The sequence below is a fragment of the Hyla sarda genome, chromosome 1 (assembly GCF_029499605.1).
Source record: "Hyla sarda isolate aHylSar1 chromosome 1, aHylSar1.hap1, whole genome shotgun sequence".
Taxonomy (NCBI): Eukaryota; Metazoa; Chordata; class Amphibia; order Anura; family Hylidae; genus Hyla; species Hyla sarda.
The window spans coordinates 94,346,276-94,360,259 of NC_079189.1; the positions used below are offsets into that span (position 1 = coordinate 94,346,276).

The 13,984-nt window shown below is 44.7% G+C and overlaps 2 protein-coding genes across 6 annotated transcripts in view; one reads left to right on the plus strand and one right to left on the minus strand.

Annotated features, from left to right (window-relative positions):
* The window catches only part of CHIC2 (cysteine rich hydrophobic domain 2), a 48,402-nt gene extending 36,972 nt beyond the window's left edge, over positions 1-11,430 (minus strand). Inside the window, exon 1 of the mRNA XM_056558134.1 lies at positions 11,184-11,430. Coding sequence (XP_056414109.1) covers positions 11,184-11,305 — 122 coding nt within the window. The 5' untranslated portion in view covers positions 11,306-11,430. The remainder of the gene's footprint in view (positions 1-11,183) is intronic.
* The window catches only part of GSX2 (GS homeobox 2), a 51,539-nt gene that overhangs the window by 6,218 nt on the left and 31,337 nt on the right, over positions 1-13,984 (plus strand). For 4 of the 5 annotated variants that reach the window (XM_056558080.1, XM_056558100.1, XM_056558120.1 and 1 more), the window contains exon 1: positions 12,526-12,802. The exons of the other annotated variant lie outside the window; for it this stretch is intronic. The gene's annotated coding sequence lies outside the window, so the exon portion shown is untranslated. Of the gene's footprint in view, positions 1-12,525; positions 12,803-13,984 lie in introns of those variants that run through there. 5 annotated transcript variants of the gene reach the window in all.

A 13,984-nucleotide genomic window follows, 5' to 3' on the forward strand; every position in this document is an offset into this window, starting at 1 on the left:
AGCTGGAGGCACCCTGGTTGGGAAACACTGGCCTAGAGGTTGGACTACTGACCAGCTTGTTATCACCTATCCTGTGGATAAGCGGTGCAGTTGAATATTGTATTAACCCCTTTCATTTATAAACGTGGTAACCTTTGCAAAGGCATCACAAGTTGGCATGGCCAGTGTGCCACTGCAGTACACAGCCTCACTCGTGCAGATGTCTGTATTGGGCAGAACCGTAAAATGAAGTAAGTTGCCGAGCTACTTGAAGTCTATATCATTTCATCTATAGGGTTCTCAGGAGGATTTCATGTAAATAAATGCACCAAACCTGAAAGGGAAACCAGCGTTAGAGCCCTGTAAAGTGCACTGTGTCCTTCGCACATTTGCTGAGCACAGAGTGACTTCCTGTTACCAAGAATAATAGGACATTACATAAAGCCGTATGTCGTCTGTTCATCCATTATTCGCTAATGTAAATGTACGCAGAAACCATTAGCATGTGTGAGAAGCAGAGGTTTGTTTTTTTATTGCTCTTCTGCATAGAGCCGGGAAATATTTGGATGAAATTATTCGGCCTGGAGAGGCCCAGTGTGTTTGCTGGACAGCAGTGAGAGGTTCTTAGGAAAGCCATGTCAGGGATATTTCCAAACAGTAACGGAAATCGTGAAATGACAACAACCGGGACAGAAACTGGTTTTTATAGACAATAAATCAGAGCATCATTTCTATATTATAAATCCTCAGGCCCTGGTGATCTATCTTCCCATGCATCCAGTTGGACTGAAAGCACATATCTGTGTTGTTGCTAGGGATGTCCCGATACCAATACTGGACATTTGCACGAGTTCCCCGATACTCGCCAGCGTGACCCCCGCCAGCAGGTATCAGAGGTGCTGAACTATGCCGTGCACGTCATAGCCAGGACCTGTGGCTAATGCCAAACTTCACCGATAGCGGTGATGTCCGGCATTAACTCTATAGATGCCGCAATCAACTTTGATCGTGGCGTCTATAGGGTTAATGCCGGACATCACCGTCTAGTCCTAAAGTTAACTGCCGGTTAGCTTAGGGATGCTGCTCGGGATCACTGCAGTGAAATTGCACTGTCCCGATTAGCTGTGAAGACGTCCGGAGGTCCCTTACTGTGCTCCGGGACGTCCAATCGTCACTCCTTTACTGCGGCCATCCGATAACACTGAACAATGCTATGCTATGGCATATCATTGATCAGTATATACAATCTACATATTGCATGTAATAGTGCCCTATGGGGCGGGGAAATGGTGTCAAAAATAAAAAATAAATAAATGGTCAATTAACCCCTTCCCTAATAAAAGTTTGAATTCCCTGCCCCGCCCCGCCCCCCACCCTTTTTGAATAAAATGAAAGCCCCTCCCCATTTAAAAAAAAAAAAAAAAACCTGACCCATGACATGGAAAAAAAAGCATCGGTAACTGGTATCTGAGTATCGGTATTAAAAAATGGTATTACGACATCCCTAGTTGTTGCAGTCAATAGTGTGCCAAAAAGCATCCCATCAATAGAATCCCAGGTCCAGTATCATAGCAAAAATAGATCAGCGATTTGCTGGTGTGAGCTATAGTGTCCCCCGACCAACCACGAATGGCAGCTCAAGAAGACTGAAGTATGGGTATATATGTATAAATGTACCGGCGGGGGCATACTATAAATGCGCTGGGGGTCTAGATATATATAGGCTATATGTTTGCCCCCCCTGCTGCGCTATATATCTTGCCCCCCACAGCGCTTTTAACCCCTTAACGACCACGGACGTAAATGTACGTCCTGGTTTGGCGGTACTTCACGCACCAGGACGTACATTTACGTCCTGTGTATGACCGCGAGCATCAGAACGGTGCTCGCGTAATACACGGCAGGTTCCGGCTGCTAGCCGGGGACCCGCCGGTAATGGCCGACATCAGCGATCGCGTGGATGTCCGCCATTAACCCCGCAGATGCCGTGATCAATACAGATCATGGCATCTGCGGCAGTGCAGTACTTTAAATGGATGATCGGATCGCCCACAGCACTGCCGCAGTGATCCGATCATCCAGCATGGCGACCGGAGGTCCCCTCACCTGGCTCCGGCCGTCTCCCGGGGTCTTCTGCTCTGGTCTGAGATTGAGCAGACCAGAGCAGAAGATCACCGATAATACTGATCAGTGCTATTTCCTATACATAGCTCTGAGCAGTATTAGCAATCAAAGGATTGCTATAGATAATCCCCTATGGGGACATAAAAAGTGTAGAAAAAAAAAAGTTGAAAAATTTAAAAATAAAAAAAGTTAAAAAAAAAGTGAAAAATCCCCTCCCCCAATAAAAATTTAAATTGTCAATTTTTCCCATTTTACCCTCAAAAAGCGTAATTTTTTTTTTAGAAACATATTTGATATCGCCGCGTGTGTAAATGTCCGAACTATCAAAATATGATAATTATCCCGTACGGTGAATGGCATAAACGTAAAAAATAAAAAAAAAAGTCCAAAAATGCTGCTTTCTTGTCACACTTTATTCAAAAAAAAATTTTATAAAACATGATCTAAAAGTTTTATATATGCAAATGTGGTATCAATAAAAAGTACAGATGACGGCGCAAAAAATGAGCCCTCATACCGCCGTATATACGGAAAAATGAAAAAGTTATAGGTGGTCAAAATAGGGTGATTTTTAGATTACTGATTTTGTACAAAAAGTTTTAGATTTTTTAAGTGGTACAAATATATAAAAGTATCCAGCCATGGGTATCATTTTAATCGTATTGACCCACAGAATAAAGAACACGTCATTTTTACTGTAAAGTGTATAGTGTGAAAACAAAACCCTCCAAAATGTGCAAAATTGTGGTTTTCATTTAAATTTCCTCCCTAAAAAAAAATTTTTTTGGGGGGGTTCGCCGTACATTTTATGAATACATAAAATGAGAGGTTTTATTACAAAGTACAATTGTTCATGCAAAAAAAAAGCCCTTATATGAGTCTGTAGATGGGAATATAAAAGAGTTATGGATTTTAGAAGGAGAGGAGAAAAACGAAAACGCTAAATAAAAATTTGGCCTGGTCCTTAAAGGGGTACTCCGGTGAAACCCCCTTTTTTTTTTTTTTTTTTTTTTTTTTAAATCAACTGGTGGCAGAAAGTTAAACATATTTGTAAATTACTTCTATTAAAAAATCTTCCTGTAGTTATTTGCTGCTGAATACTACAGAGGAAATTCTTTTCTTTTTGGAATGCTCTCTGATGACATCACGAACACAGTTCTCTCTGCTGACGTTATTATAATAATAATAATAATAACACTTTATTTATTGTTGTCCTTAGTGGGATTTGAACCCAAGTCCCCAGCACTGCAAGGCAGCAGTGCTAACCACTGAGCCACCATGCTGCCCTTAGCATACATCTGCTATGCATCTGCTATGCATGGTTGCTAAAATGGACAGAGATGTCAGCAGAGAGCACTGTGCTCGTGATGTCATCAGTGTTCCAAAAAGAAAGGAATTTCCTCTGTAGCATTCAGCAGCTAATAAGTACTGGAAGGAGTAAGATTTTTTAATAGAAGTAATTTACAAATATATTTAACTTTCTGCCACCAGTTGATTTAAAAGAAAAAAAGGTTTTCACCGGAGTACCCCTTTAAGGTGAAAATTGGCTTGGTCCTTAAGGGGTTAATATAGATATGCCCCCTGCTACTCACAATGCTCATTTTTAAATCTCCCACTGAGAGCCCTGATTGGCTCCTCAGTATCTGCCATTCAGGGCTTCCCTCGGGGGATTCAAAAATGAAAGTTAAAACACACTGATACATCGCAGGGTTGCGGACCATGTCACCTGCTCCCCTGCTTAATAACTTCGGATGGCATCGGGTCTCAGAAGTGAAATCCGGTGCGATCAATCCCTTAGCCCCTGTACTACAACCCCCATCATGGAACAGACTCTGTTCCATGATGGGGGTAGTAGTACAAACACTAATGTGGCCTCCCCAGCTGTCTGCAGACTCCCGCAGCCGGAGAATTACTACTCCCATCATGGAAACAAGTCTGTTCTATGATGTGAGTAGTAGTAGTCCCTCAGCACTGCAGGAGTCTGCTGATGTCACCTCTTCTGAGCATGCTCAGAAGTAATAACGGATATTGTAAACCAGGTGCAAACAGATGACATAAAGGCTCATCCGTTTGCCATAGACTTGAATGTTAAAAATAACGGCCATTAATTTAGCCGTTTCTTGTGATGGAAGAAAAATGAGTGCCCTTTTTTGCTTCAGTCACAATTAACGTCCGTTAGTCAGAACGGATAATCAAAAAATCCCATAGACTTCAATGGGATTTTGTAACGGACGTTTAAAATCCATTTTAAAAACTTTTTCTATAAGGGACCCTTCTATAAGGGACCCTTCTATAAGGGACCCTTCTATAAGGGACCCTTCTATAAGGGACCCTTCTAATAGTGTGAAAGGGGCCTAAGAAGCAAATCTTTTCCCTGGCCTGAGGTTTTTACACCATATATCACTGTACGGCTCCCGACAGAGCATATTTCAAGCACAATTTGCCATCCATATTATGGAAGCAATTCCTGGCCTGACCATGGGTCTGGTGATCCTAACAGAGATGCCAGTCCCCCATCATGGCTCTCACACTAGGGGACTAAAAGCAGAGATCATGTGATCACCACTACAATGCTCTGGAACTGCCCAGATGAAGTTCACTTCACTCCCAGCAGTTGGGGCAGGAACCCTGTTGTGTATGACAGCTGAGCTCCCGCTGGAATCTTGTAGTAACAAGCACCCAGTCATAACGGATATACCTGTCACCTGTCGTTAGAAAGACCCAAAACAAATATTTTACTAGCAAACGATGAGAAATTTAAACAGGGGACACCTAGGATGGCTACCTATAAGCCTCACTGTCAGATAAAGCCAGCAAACTACATACCTAGGTGTGAGACCATCTGGCTGCCGGACAAAGGCCTGATCTATATAAATAATACTAGAAAATCTATCATCTAGGTGTCTACCACACAACCACATAAGAAGTGTATACACTTAGGACATAATTAAAGACAGTATACTACATATGGCGACCTTCAGAGGTCAGCAATCTACTTGCCAGTTGAACGTTTCCTGATGCTCACCATGTAACATAATTCCAAACTACAGTGATCTGAAATGTAAAATACCAATTGTGCCAGGGGTACCAGAACGTGTCCCAGATTCTCTCTCATGTCGGTTTTTCCCTGTATCCATCCTACATACCAGTGGTCTTCAACTTGCGGACCTCCAGATGTTGCAAAACTACAAATCCCAGCATAGCTGGGCAAAATCTCCCCTTTATCTCCAAACTCCTGGAACGCTTGGTCTACTCCCGCCTTATCCGCTATCTCTCCGAGAACTCTCTCCTTGACCCCTTACAGTCTGGTTTCCGCTCCCTTCACTCCACAGAAACGGCCCTAACCAAAGTCACTAACGATCTTCTGACGGCCAAATCAAATGGCAATTTCTCTTTACTGATTCTCTTGGACCTGTCTGCGGCTTTTGACACTGTGGATCACCAACTCCTCCTCAGTAGTCTCCGCTCCATCGGTCTCAAGGACTCTGCTCTCGCCTGGTTTTCCTCCTATCTCTCTGTCCGCTCCTTTAGCGTCTCGTTTTCTGGCTCTACTTCTTCTCCTCTTCCCCTTGCTGCCGGGGTTCCCCAGGGATCGGTCCTGGGTCCTCTACTCTTTTCACTCTACACATCCCCCCAATGGAGAAACAATCAGTAGATTTGATTTCCAGTACCACCTCTATGCTGATGACACCCAACTCTATACCTCTTCCTCCAACATCCCCGCTGCACTCCTGACTGTCTCTCTGCCGTCTCAGACTTCATGTCCTCTTTATATCTGAAATGAAATCTTTCTAAAACTGAACTTCTTGTCTTTTCTCCATCAACTGATACTGTACCTAACCCTGACATTTCCATCTTGGTAAGTGGTACTACCATAACTCCCGGGCAGCAGGCTCGCAGTCTTGGAGTTATACTTGACTCTGATCTGTCTTTCACTCCCCATATTCAGTCCCTTTCACGTTCTTGTCACCTGCATCTCAAAAACATTTCAAGAATCCGCCCGTTTCTCACTACTGAAACTGCTAAAACTCTCATTATTGCTTTGATTCACTCCCGCCTCGACTACTGTAACTCTTTACTAATAGGCCTTCCTTTCTCCAAACTCTCTCCTCTTCAGTCCATCCTTAATGCCGCAGCCAGACTCATCTTCCTCTCCAGCCGCTACACCGACGCCTCCTCCCTGTGCCAGTCACTACACTGGTTACCAATTCAGTCCAGAATACAGTACAAAATCCTCAGTCTCACACACAAAGCTCTCCACAATGCTGCACCTCCCTACATCTCCTCTCTCATCTCTGTCTACCATCCTACACGTTCTCTCCGATCTGCTAATGATCTCACACCAACATCTTCTATAATCCGAACTTCTCACTCCCGTCTCCAAGACTTCACTCGTGCTGCACCGGTTCTCTGGAATGCTATCCCTCAGTCCCTCAGACTCAACAACATCATCCACAGTTTCAAACGTGGCCTAAAAACACATCTCTTCAGACAGGCCTATAACATTCTCTAATTGGCCTCAACATATCCTCAACATACCCCCAACATACCCCCAACATACCCCCAACATACCCCCAACATATCCCCAACATATCCCCAACATATCCCCAACATATCCCCAACATATCCCCAACATATCCCCAACATATCCCCAACATATCCCCAACATATCCCCAACATATCCCCAACATATCCCCAACATATCCCCAACATATCCCCAACATATCCCCAAAATATCCCCAACATATCCCCAACATATCCCCAACATATGCCCACACCTCGTTTGAATAGTTATTGTGTAATATTATGTCTGATACTTGTCTTTGTTTGTACCCCATAATTGTAAGCGCTGCGGAATCTGTAGGCGCTATATAAATAAAATTATTATTATTATATACAATCACCCATAAGCCAGAATATCTTCTTTGGATACATCAGGAGACAAGCACCTGCTTCCTCATGCACGGTTCCCTCAAAGGAATATATAAAATGGGATGCAGCACCTCATCCCCGCACTGTATTTTGTGAGCTACAGGCTTGAGCAATCGAGCCCCTATCTTGGTGATCCATTCAAAGCTATGGCTTTGCATGGATCAGCATAAGAGATCAGTGTGTGCAGTGTTAAAAAAAAAGTGAAAAAAAAAAAGTTAACAAAAGGTCATTTAACCCCTTCCCTAATAAAACTTAGAATCACGCCCCTTTTCCCATTATAAAAAAAAAAAAAAAAAACCTGTGTAAATAAAAATAAACATATGTGGTATCGCCACGTGCTGAAATGTCTGAACTAGAGATGAGCGAACTTACAGTAAATTAGATTCATCACAAACTTCTCGGCTCGGCAGTTGATGACTTTTCCTGCATAAATTAGTTCAGCTTTCAGGTGCTCCAGTGGGCTGGAAAAGGTGGATACAGTCCTAGGAGACTCTTTCCAAGGATTGTATCCACCTTTTCCAGCCCACCGGAGCACCTGAAAGCTGAACTAATTTATACAGGAAAAGTCATCAACCGCCAAGCTGAGAAGTTCGTGACGAATCGAATTTACTGTAAGTTCACTCATCTCTAGTCTGAACTATAAAAATATATCGTTAATTAAATCGCACGGTCAATGGCGTACGCGCAAAAAAATTCCAAAGTCCAAAATAGTATAGTATTTTTGGTCACTCTTTATATCATGAAAAAAATGAATAAAAAGTGATCAAAAAATCTGATTAATACAAAAATGGTACCGATACCGTAGGTGGAGGGCACTTGAACACCCCACCATTGGTGAGTGGTTAGCTGAAATCGCTTGTACTCAGAGAATGGAGGAGCTCGTGGCGGTCACTCCTGCGGAGAATGACCGTTATACGAAAACATGGTTCGATTGGTTGACGTTTCAAGAGTCCCCAGCTTATGGAGTTCTAGTGGTCCCTAGGCCCCCACACCCCTTGCTTTTCCCCCTTGTGGATGTCGTACGTGTTCCCCTTCCTATCCGTTTCTGTTTGTGTACCCCATGTCTGTAAGAGGCTCATTCTCACTATTGCCCCTCTCTTTATGTATAGTTTTTCTGTTCTCTCTCTCAATCTACATTCCTTTCTCTCTTTTTGACCTTCGCTTTGGCTGTGGCTTGTAGACGTTTTGCCTTGTTTCCATAAGTCAAGGTAGTCTGTTGATCAGATTTATTCTGGTAGCGAGTGATTCCACGTTCAGTACGCCATCATTCTAGTTCTATTGACAATGTTCTGGAGCTAGTTTATTGAGGATTCGCCTACACCTATATCTTAATGTAGGCTTTCTATGATTGATACCGATGGAACCTGGCTGCTCCCTTGAGTGGCCTCCTGCTCTTCAGCATGTAAACATCTTCCTATGTTCTACTGTATTGCTGTACATGTAGCTGACTGTATTTGCACTTATTGTTCCTGCACTATTGGTTATCTTTCAATGTTATGGAATGCATCTTTGTTCCTTTGTTGAAAAATAAAACTTTAAAAAAAAAAAAAAAACTGCCATGGTGGGAGGTATGCCCGATTATTCCTCCATTGTTGCTTGGAAAATTAAATTCTGCTGACAACAGAACTAACATTAAGGGGGTACTCCGGTGGAAAACATTTTTTTATTTATTTATTATTTTTTTTAATCGACTGGTGCGAGAGTTGGACAGATTTGTGGATTGCTTCTGTTGGAGGGATCTTTGCCCTTCCGATGCTTTTTGGCGGGTGTGAGCTGCGGAGGAGGGTTCTTTTCTTTTTGGGTTTCTTTTTTGTCTTGTCCACGGTGCTCTCTGCTGGCGCCTAATGCCCGTGTCAGAAACTGTCCAGAGCAGGAGAGAATCCCCATAGCAAACCTATGCTGCTCTGGACGGTTCCTGGCGTGGATGGAGGTGTCAGCGGAGAGCACGGAGGGGAAGTTCAAGGAGAGGGGAGTTTCCTCTGCGGCGTGCAGCTGCTGGGAAGTGCTGGAGGGGTGGAGATTTTTTGATAGAGGTGGTTTGCAGGTCTGTTTGGCTTGCTTGCACCAGTTGATTTAAAAGGAAAGATGTTATCACTTGAGTACCCCTTTAAAAGAAAGGGCCAATCCCCTTCCTGGCATCTCAGTAGACTGTCACTTTAAAGGGGTGCTTAAACATCTTATCCCCTATCCAAAGGATAGGGGATAAGATGCCTGATCGCGGGAGTCCCTCTGCTGTGGACCCCCGGGATCATGCACATGGCACCCCATTTGTAATCAGTGCCCGGAGCGTGTTCGCTCCGGGACTGATTACCGCCGACCGCCTCCTCCCATAGGCTTGCATTGAGGGGCAGAGCATGACGTCACATGGGGGCGGGGGCGTGACGTCACACGCCGCCGGCCCTGCGGTCGACCATAATCAGACCCGGAGCGAACATGCTCTGGGGACTGATTACAAACGGGGTGCCGCGTGCATGACCCCAGGGGTCCCCACCTGCGGGACTCCCGCGATAAGGCATCTTATCCCCTATCCTTTGGATAGGGGATAAGATGTTTAAGCACCGGAGTACCCCTTTAACACGTATGGGTTTTAAGATTCTGTTAATCTTATTTTCTTTGTTTTCTAAAGGGGGGGGGGGGGGGGGACTTTAAATTGTTATAGCATTAAGTATACTTCCATAATAGTTTACCTTGCTGAAATAAGTTATTAATTCACACTTTAACTTCAAAATTAAACTGAAGACAAATAAAAAATAAATAAACATGGTACCGCTACAAACTTCAGAACACAGCGCAAAAAATGAGCCCTCATACCGGCCCGTTCGCAGAAAAATAAAAAGTTATAGGAGTTAGAAGATGAGAATTTTTAACATATAAATTTTCCTGCATGTAGTTATGATTTTTTCAGAAGTACCACAAAATGAAACCTACATAAGTAGGGTATCATTCTAACCATATGGACCTACAGAATAAATATAAGGTGTCATTTTTACCGAAAAATGTACTACGTAGAAACGGAAGCCCCCAAAAGTTACAAAATTACATTTTGTCTTCAATTTTGTCGCACAATGAATTATTTTTCCGTTTCGTCGTAGATTTTTGGCTAAAATGACTAATGTCACTGCAATGTAGAATTGGTGGCGCAAAAAATAAGCCATAATATGGATTTTTAGGTGCAAAATTTAAAGCGTTATGATTTTTAGAAGGTGATGAGGAAAAAATTTAAATGCAAAAACGGAAAAACCCTGCGACCTTAAGAGGTTAAAAAAAAGTTTTCCACGGGAGTACCCCTTTAAAGGGGTATTCCAGGAAAAAAAAATTACTTTTATATTAACTGGCTCCAGAAAATTGAACAGATTTGTAAATCTTAATATTTCCAATAATTATCTGCTGCTGAAGTTGAGTTGTTCTTTTCTGACATCTCTGCTTGTCTCGGGAGCTGCACAGAGTAGAAGAGATTTGCTATAAGGATTTCCTTCTACTCTGGACAGTTCCCGAGACAGTTGTCATCAGAGAGCACTTAGACGGAAAAGAACAACTCAACTTCAGCAGCTCTTAAGTACTGAACGGATTTTTTTTTTTTTTTTTTTTTTTTTTAAGTTTTCCTGGATAACCCCTTTAATGGAGTCACTAGGTGACTTGATTTGGGTCACTGACTTGAATAGGGTCCGGCGCGGATCGTTGCTACAAAACATGGCGTGAACGCACCTTTATCTGCATTAAGCAAAGATAAAGAAATCTTTGCTTTTTTGTCCCCAAGATACCATGTGACTGTTATACACAAAGTCATTACTGCCACCAGAGCGGTGACACTTGATATTTACAATATACTGTGAGTGTCCTTACAGCAGGTTTCCATCCAGTGTGCCTGCAGCTGTTGCAAAACTACAACTCCCAGCATGCCCGGACAGCCTTCAGCTGTCCGGGCATGCTGGGAGTTGTAGTTTTGCAACAGCTGCAGGCACACTGGATAGGAAACACTGCTTTATAACCTGAGATGATGTAATGGGACAGTAGTGTATAGCGCCCACACCTGATGTCAGGATATGGAGGGTATAGCACCTTAGGCTGGTTCCAGCTCACACCACAGTACATCACTATACACGTGAATTTCCCACACCATGCCGCCCCCTGTGCCCCTCCAGCCTTACACTGTGACGTGCCCACATCCCCGCACCACCACCGGATCAGGGGCGTATTTCAGCAGCTGCTCCTCCAGCGCCCGCTCCTCGTCCTCTTCCTCCTCTTCGTAAATCTCGTCAAAGTCCGCCATCCTCTCGTCCCTCACCGCTGGGCGGACAGCTGACTGTGCCGCGGCGATCGCCTGCCTTGCTCCCGGTGCCGTTACCAGGAAGCTAAGGCCGCCATACCCTGCCGCTGCGTCTCGACGTCAGCACGTTGAGAACGTCACGAGAGTCATGTGACACACTAGCTCCAAGCTACAGCGCTGTTTTTTTTTCTATTTTTTTTTTCTATGTCAATTCTCGATCTTTATTGTTCTGTAGAAGTTAACAAGAAGCATAACTTGAAATAGTAGTTGGATGTGTGAGTGTACAGTGTGGGTCATAAAGCAGGACACATAATTTGGGGGAGATTTATCAAAACCTGTCCAGTGTAGGGTGACCACGTGTCCCGGATCGCCCAAGACAGTCCCGCATTTGGAGATTCTGTCCCGGGTCCCGGTCATCCTCATTCCAGGACAATGCAGTGTCCAGGAATGATCTGAGCCCGTTAGCCGCCGTCCGCCAACCGCTGCTGTGCTGTGACCAGTGACGGATCCAGGGGGGGAGCAACGGGGCAATTGCCCCCCCCCCCCCCTCCTCCTGTACTATAGCATGGTGGAGTGGGAGCTGTCGGCTGTCCCGCTCCACCACCCCCCCCCCTTTCTCACGCCCATCACCTTTCTATCACAAGCCGCGGCTGCTCCATTCCTGCAGTCAGTGAGAGCCAATCACAGCAGGCCGGCGCGATGACATCACATTATCGCGCCGGCACCCGGAGATCACGTCCCCGCGGCTCTCACTGACTGCAGGAATGGAGAAGCCGCAGCATGGGAGAAAGGTTAAGGGGCGTGAGAAAGGGGAGGGGGGAGCAAATTATAAGTGAGAGGGGCAAATTATAAGTGAGGGGCACATGTCAGGGGGGGCATTATATGTGGGGGCACATGACAGGACTCCCCACTGTCATGTGCCCCTCATATATAATACCCCATGTCCTGTGCCCCTCACATATAATGCCCCCCTGACATGTGCCCCTCACATATAATGCCCCCTATCCTGCCCCCTCAGGGGGCATTATATGTGAGGGGCACATGTCATGGGGCATTATATGTGAGGGGCACAGGACAGGGGGCATTATAAGTCAGGGGCACATGTCAGGGGGGCATTGTATGTGGGGGGCACATGACAGGGGGGCATTATATGTGAGGGGCACATGTCAGGGGGCATTATATGTGGGGGCACATGACAGGGGCCCCCCTGTCATGTGCCCATATATTGCACAAATAATGCTCCCCTGACATTTGCAGCTTACTTATAATAGTTACATAGTTAGTATGGTTGAAAAAAGACATACGTCCATCAAGTCCAACCAGGGAATTGAAGGGAAGGGTGTAAGGGGATAAGGGGAAGGGATGTAGTTTTATAATTCTGCATAAGCATTAATGTTATTTTGTTCCAGGAATGTATCTAACCCTGTTTTAAAGCTGTTAATTGTTCCTGCTGTGACCAGTTCCTGAGGTAGATTGTTCCGTAAATTCACAGTCCTTATGGTAAAGATGGCGTGTCGCCCCTTTAGACTACACCTTTTCTTCTCCAGACGGAGGGAGTGCCCCCTCGTCCTTTGGGGGGGTTTAACCTGGAACAGTTTTTCTCCATATTTTTTGTATGGGCCATTTATATACTTATATACGTTTATCATATCCCCCCTTAAACGTCTCTTCTCAAGACTAAACAATTGTAACTCCTTTAATCGCTCCTCTTAGCTAAGATGTTCCATGCCCCATATTAGTTTAGTTGCGCGTCTCTGCACCCTTTCCTGCTCCACAGTGTCCCTTTTATGTACAGGCGACCAAAACTGAACAGCATATTCCAGGTGAGGCTGTACCAATGCTTTATAAAGGGGGAGTATTATGTCCCTGTCCCTTGAGTCCATGCCTCTTTTTATACATGACAATATCCTGCTGGCTTTGGAAGCACCAGCCTGACATTGCATGCTATTCTGTAGTCTGTGATCTACAAGTACACCCAGATCCTTCTCTACCAGTGACTCTGCCAGAAGTCATGTGCCCATCACTTATAATACCCCCTGTCCTGTGCCCTCACATATAATGCCCCCGTCATGTGCGCCTCACATATAATGCCCCCCTGTCATGTGCCCCCCACATATAATGCTCCCCTGTCATGTGCCCCCACATATAATGCCCCTCTGTCATGTGCCCCTCATATATAATACCCCATGTCCTGTGCCCCTCACATATAATGCCCCCTGTCCTGCCCCCTCAGGGGGCATTATATGTGAGGGGCACAGGACACGGGCATTATATGTGAGGGGCAAAGGACAGGGAGCATAACAAGTCAGGGACATATGTCGGGGGGGGGGGGGGGTACTGTCCTGCGCCTCCACATATAATGCCCAATGCCCAGATATGTATTTGCCAGTCTCAAGTATAAGTTTGACGAAATGCACTTGTGAAAGTAAGTGTCCCTGAATGGCAGTTAGGAAATGTGGTCACCCTAGTCCAGTGGAAGAGTTGCTGAATTGCCCATAGCAAACAATGAGAAAATAACTTAAAAATGAAAGGAGCGATCTGATTGGTTGCTATGGGCAATTCAGCAACTTTTCCACTGGACAGGTTTTGATAAATCTCCCCCATAAGGATATGTTCACACTACGTAATTACCGCAGAATTCCGTGAGCGTAATTCTGCGAACGGAATTACGTGCTGTGAACA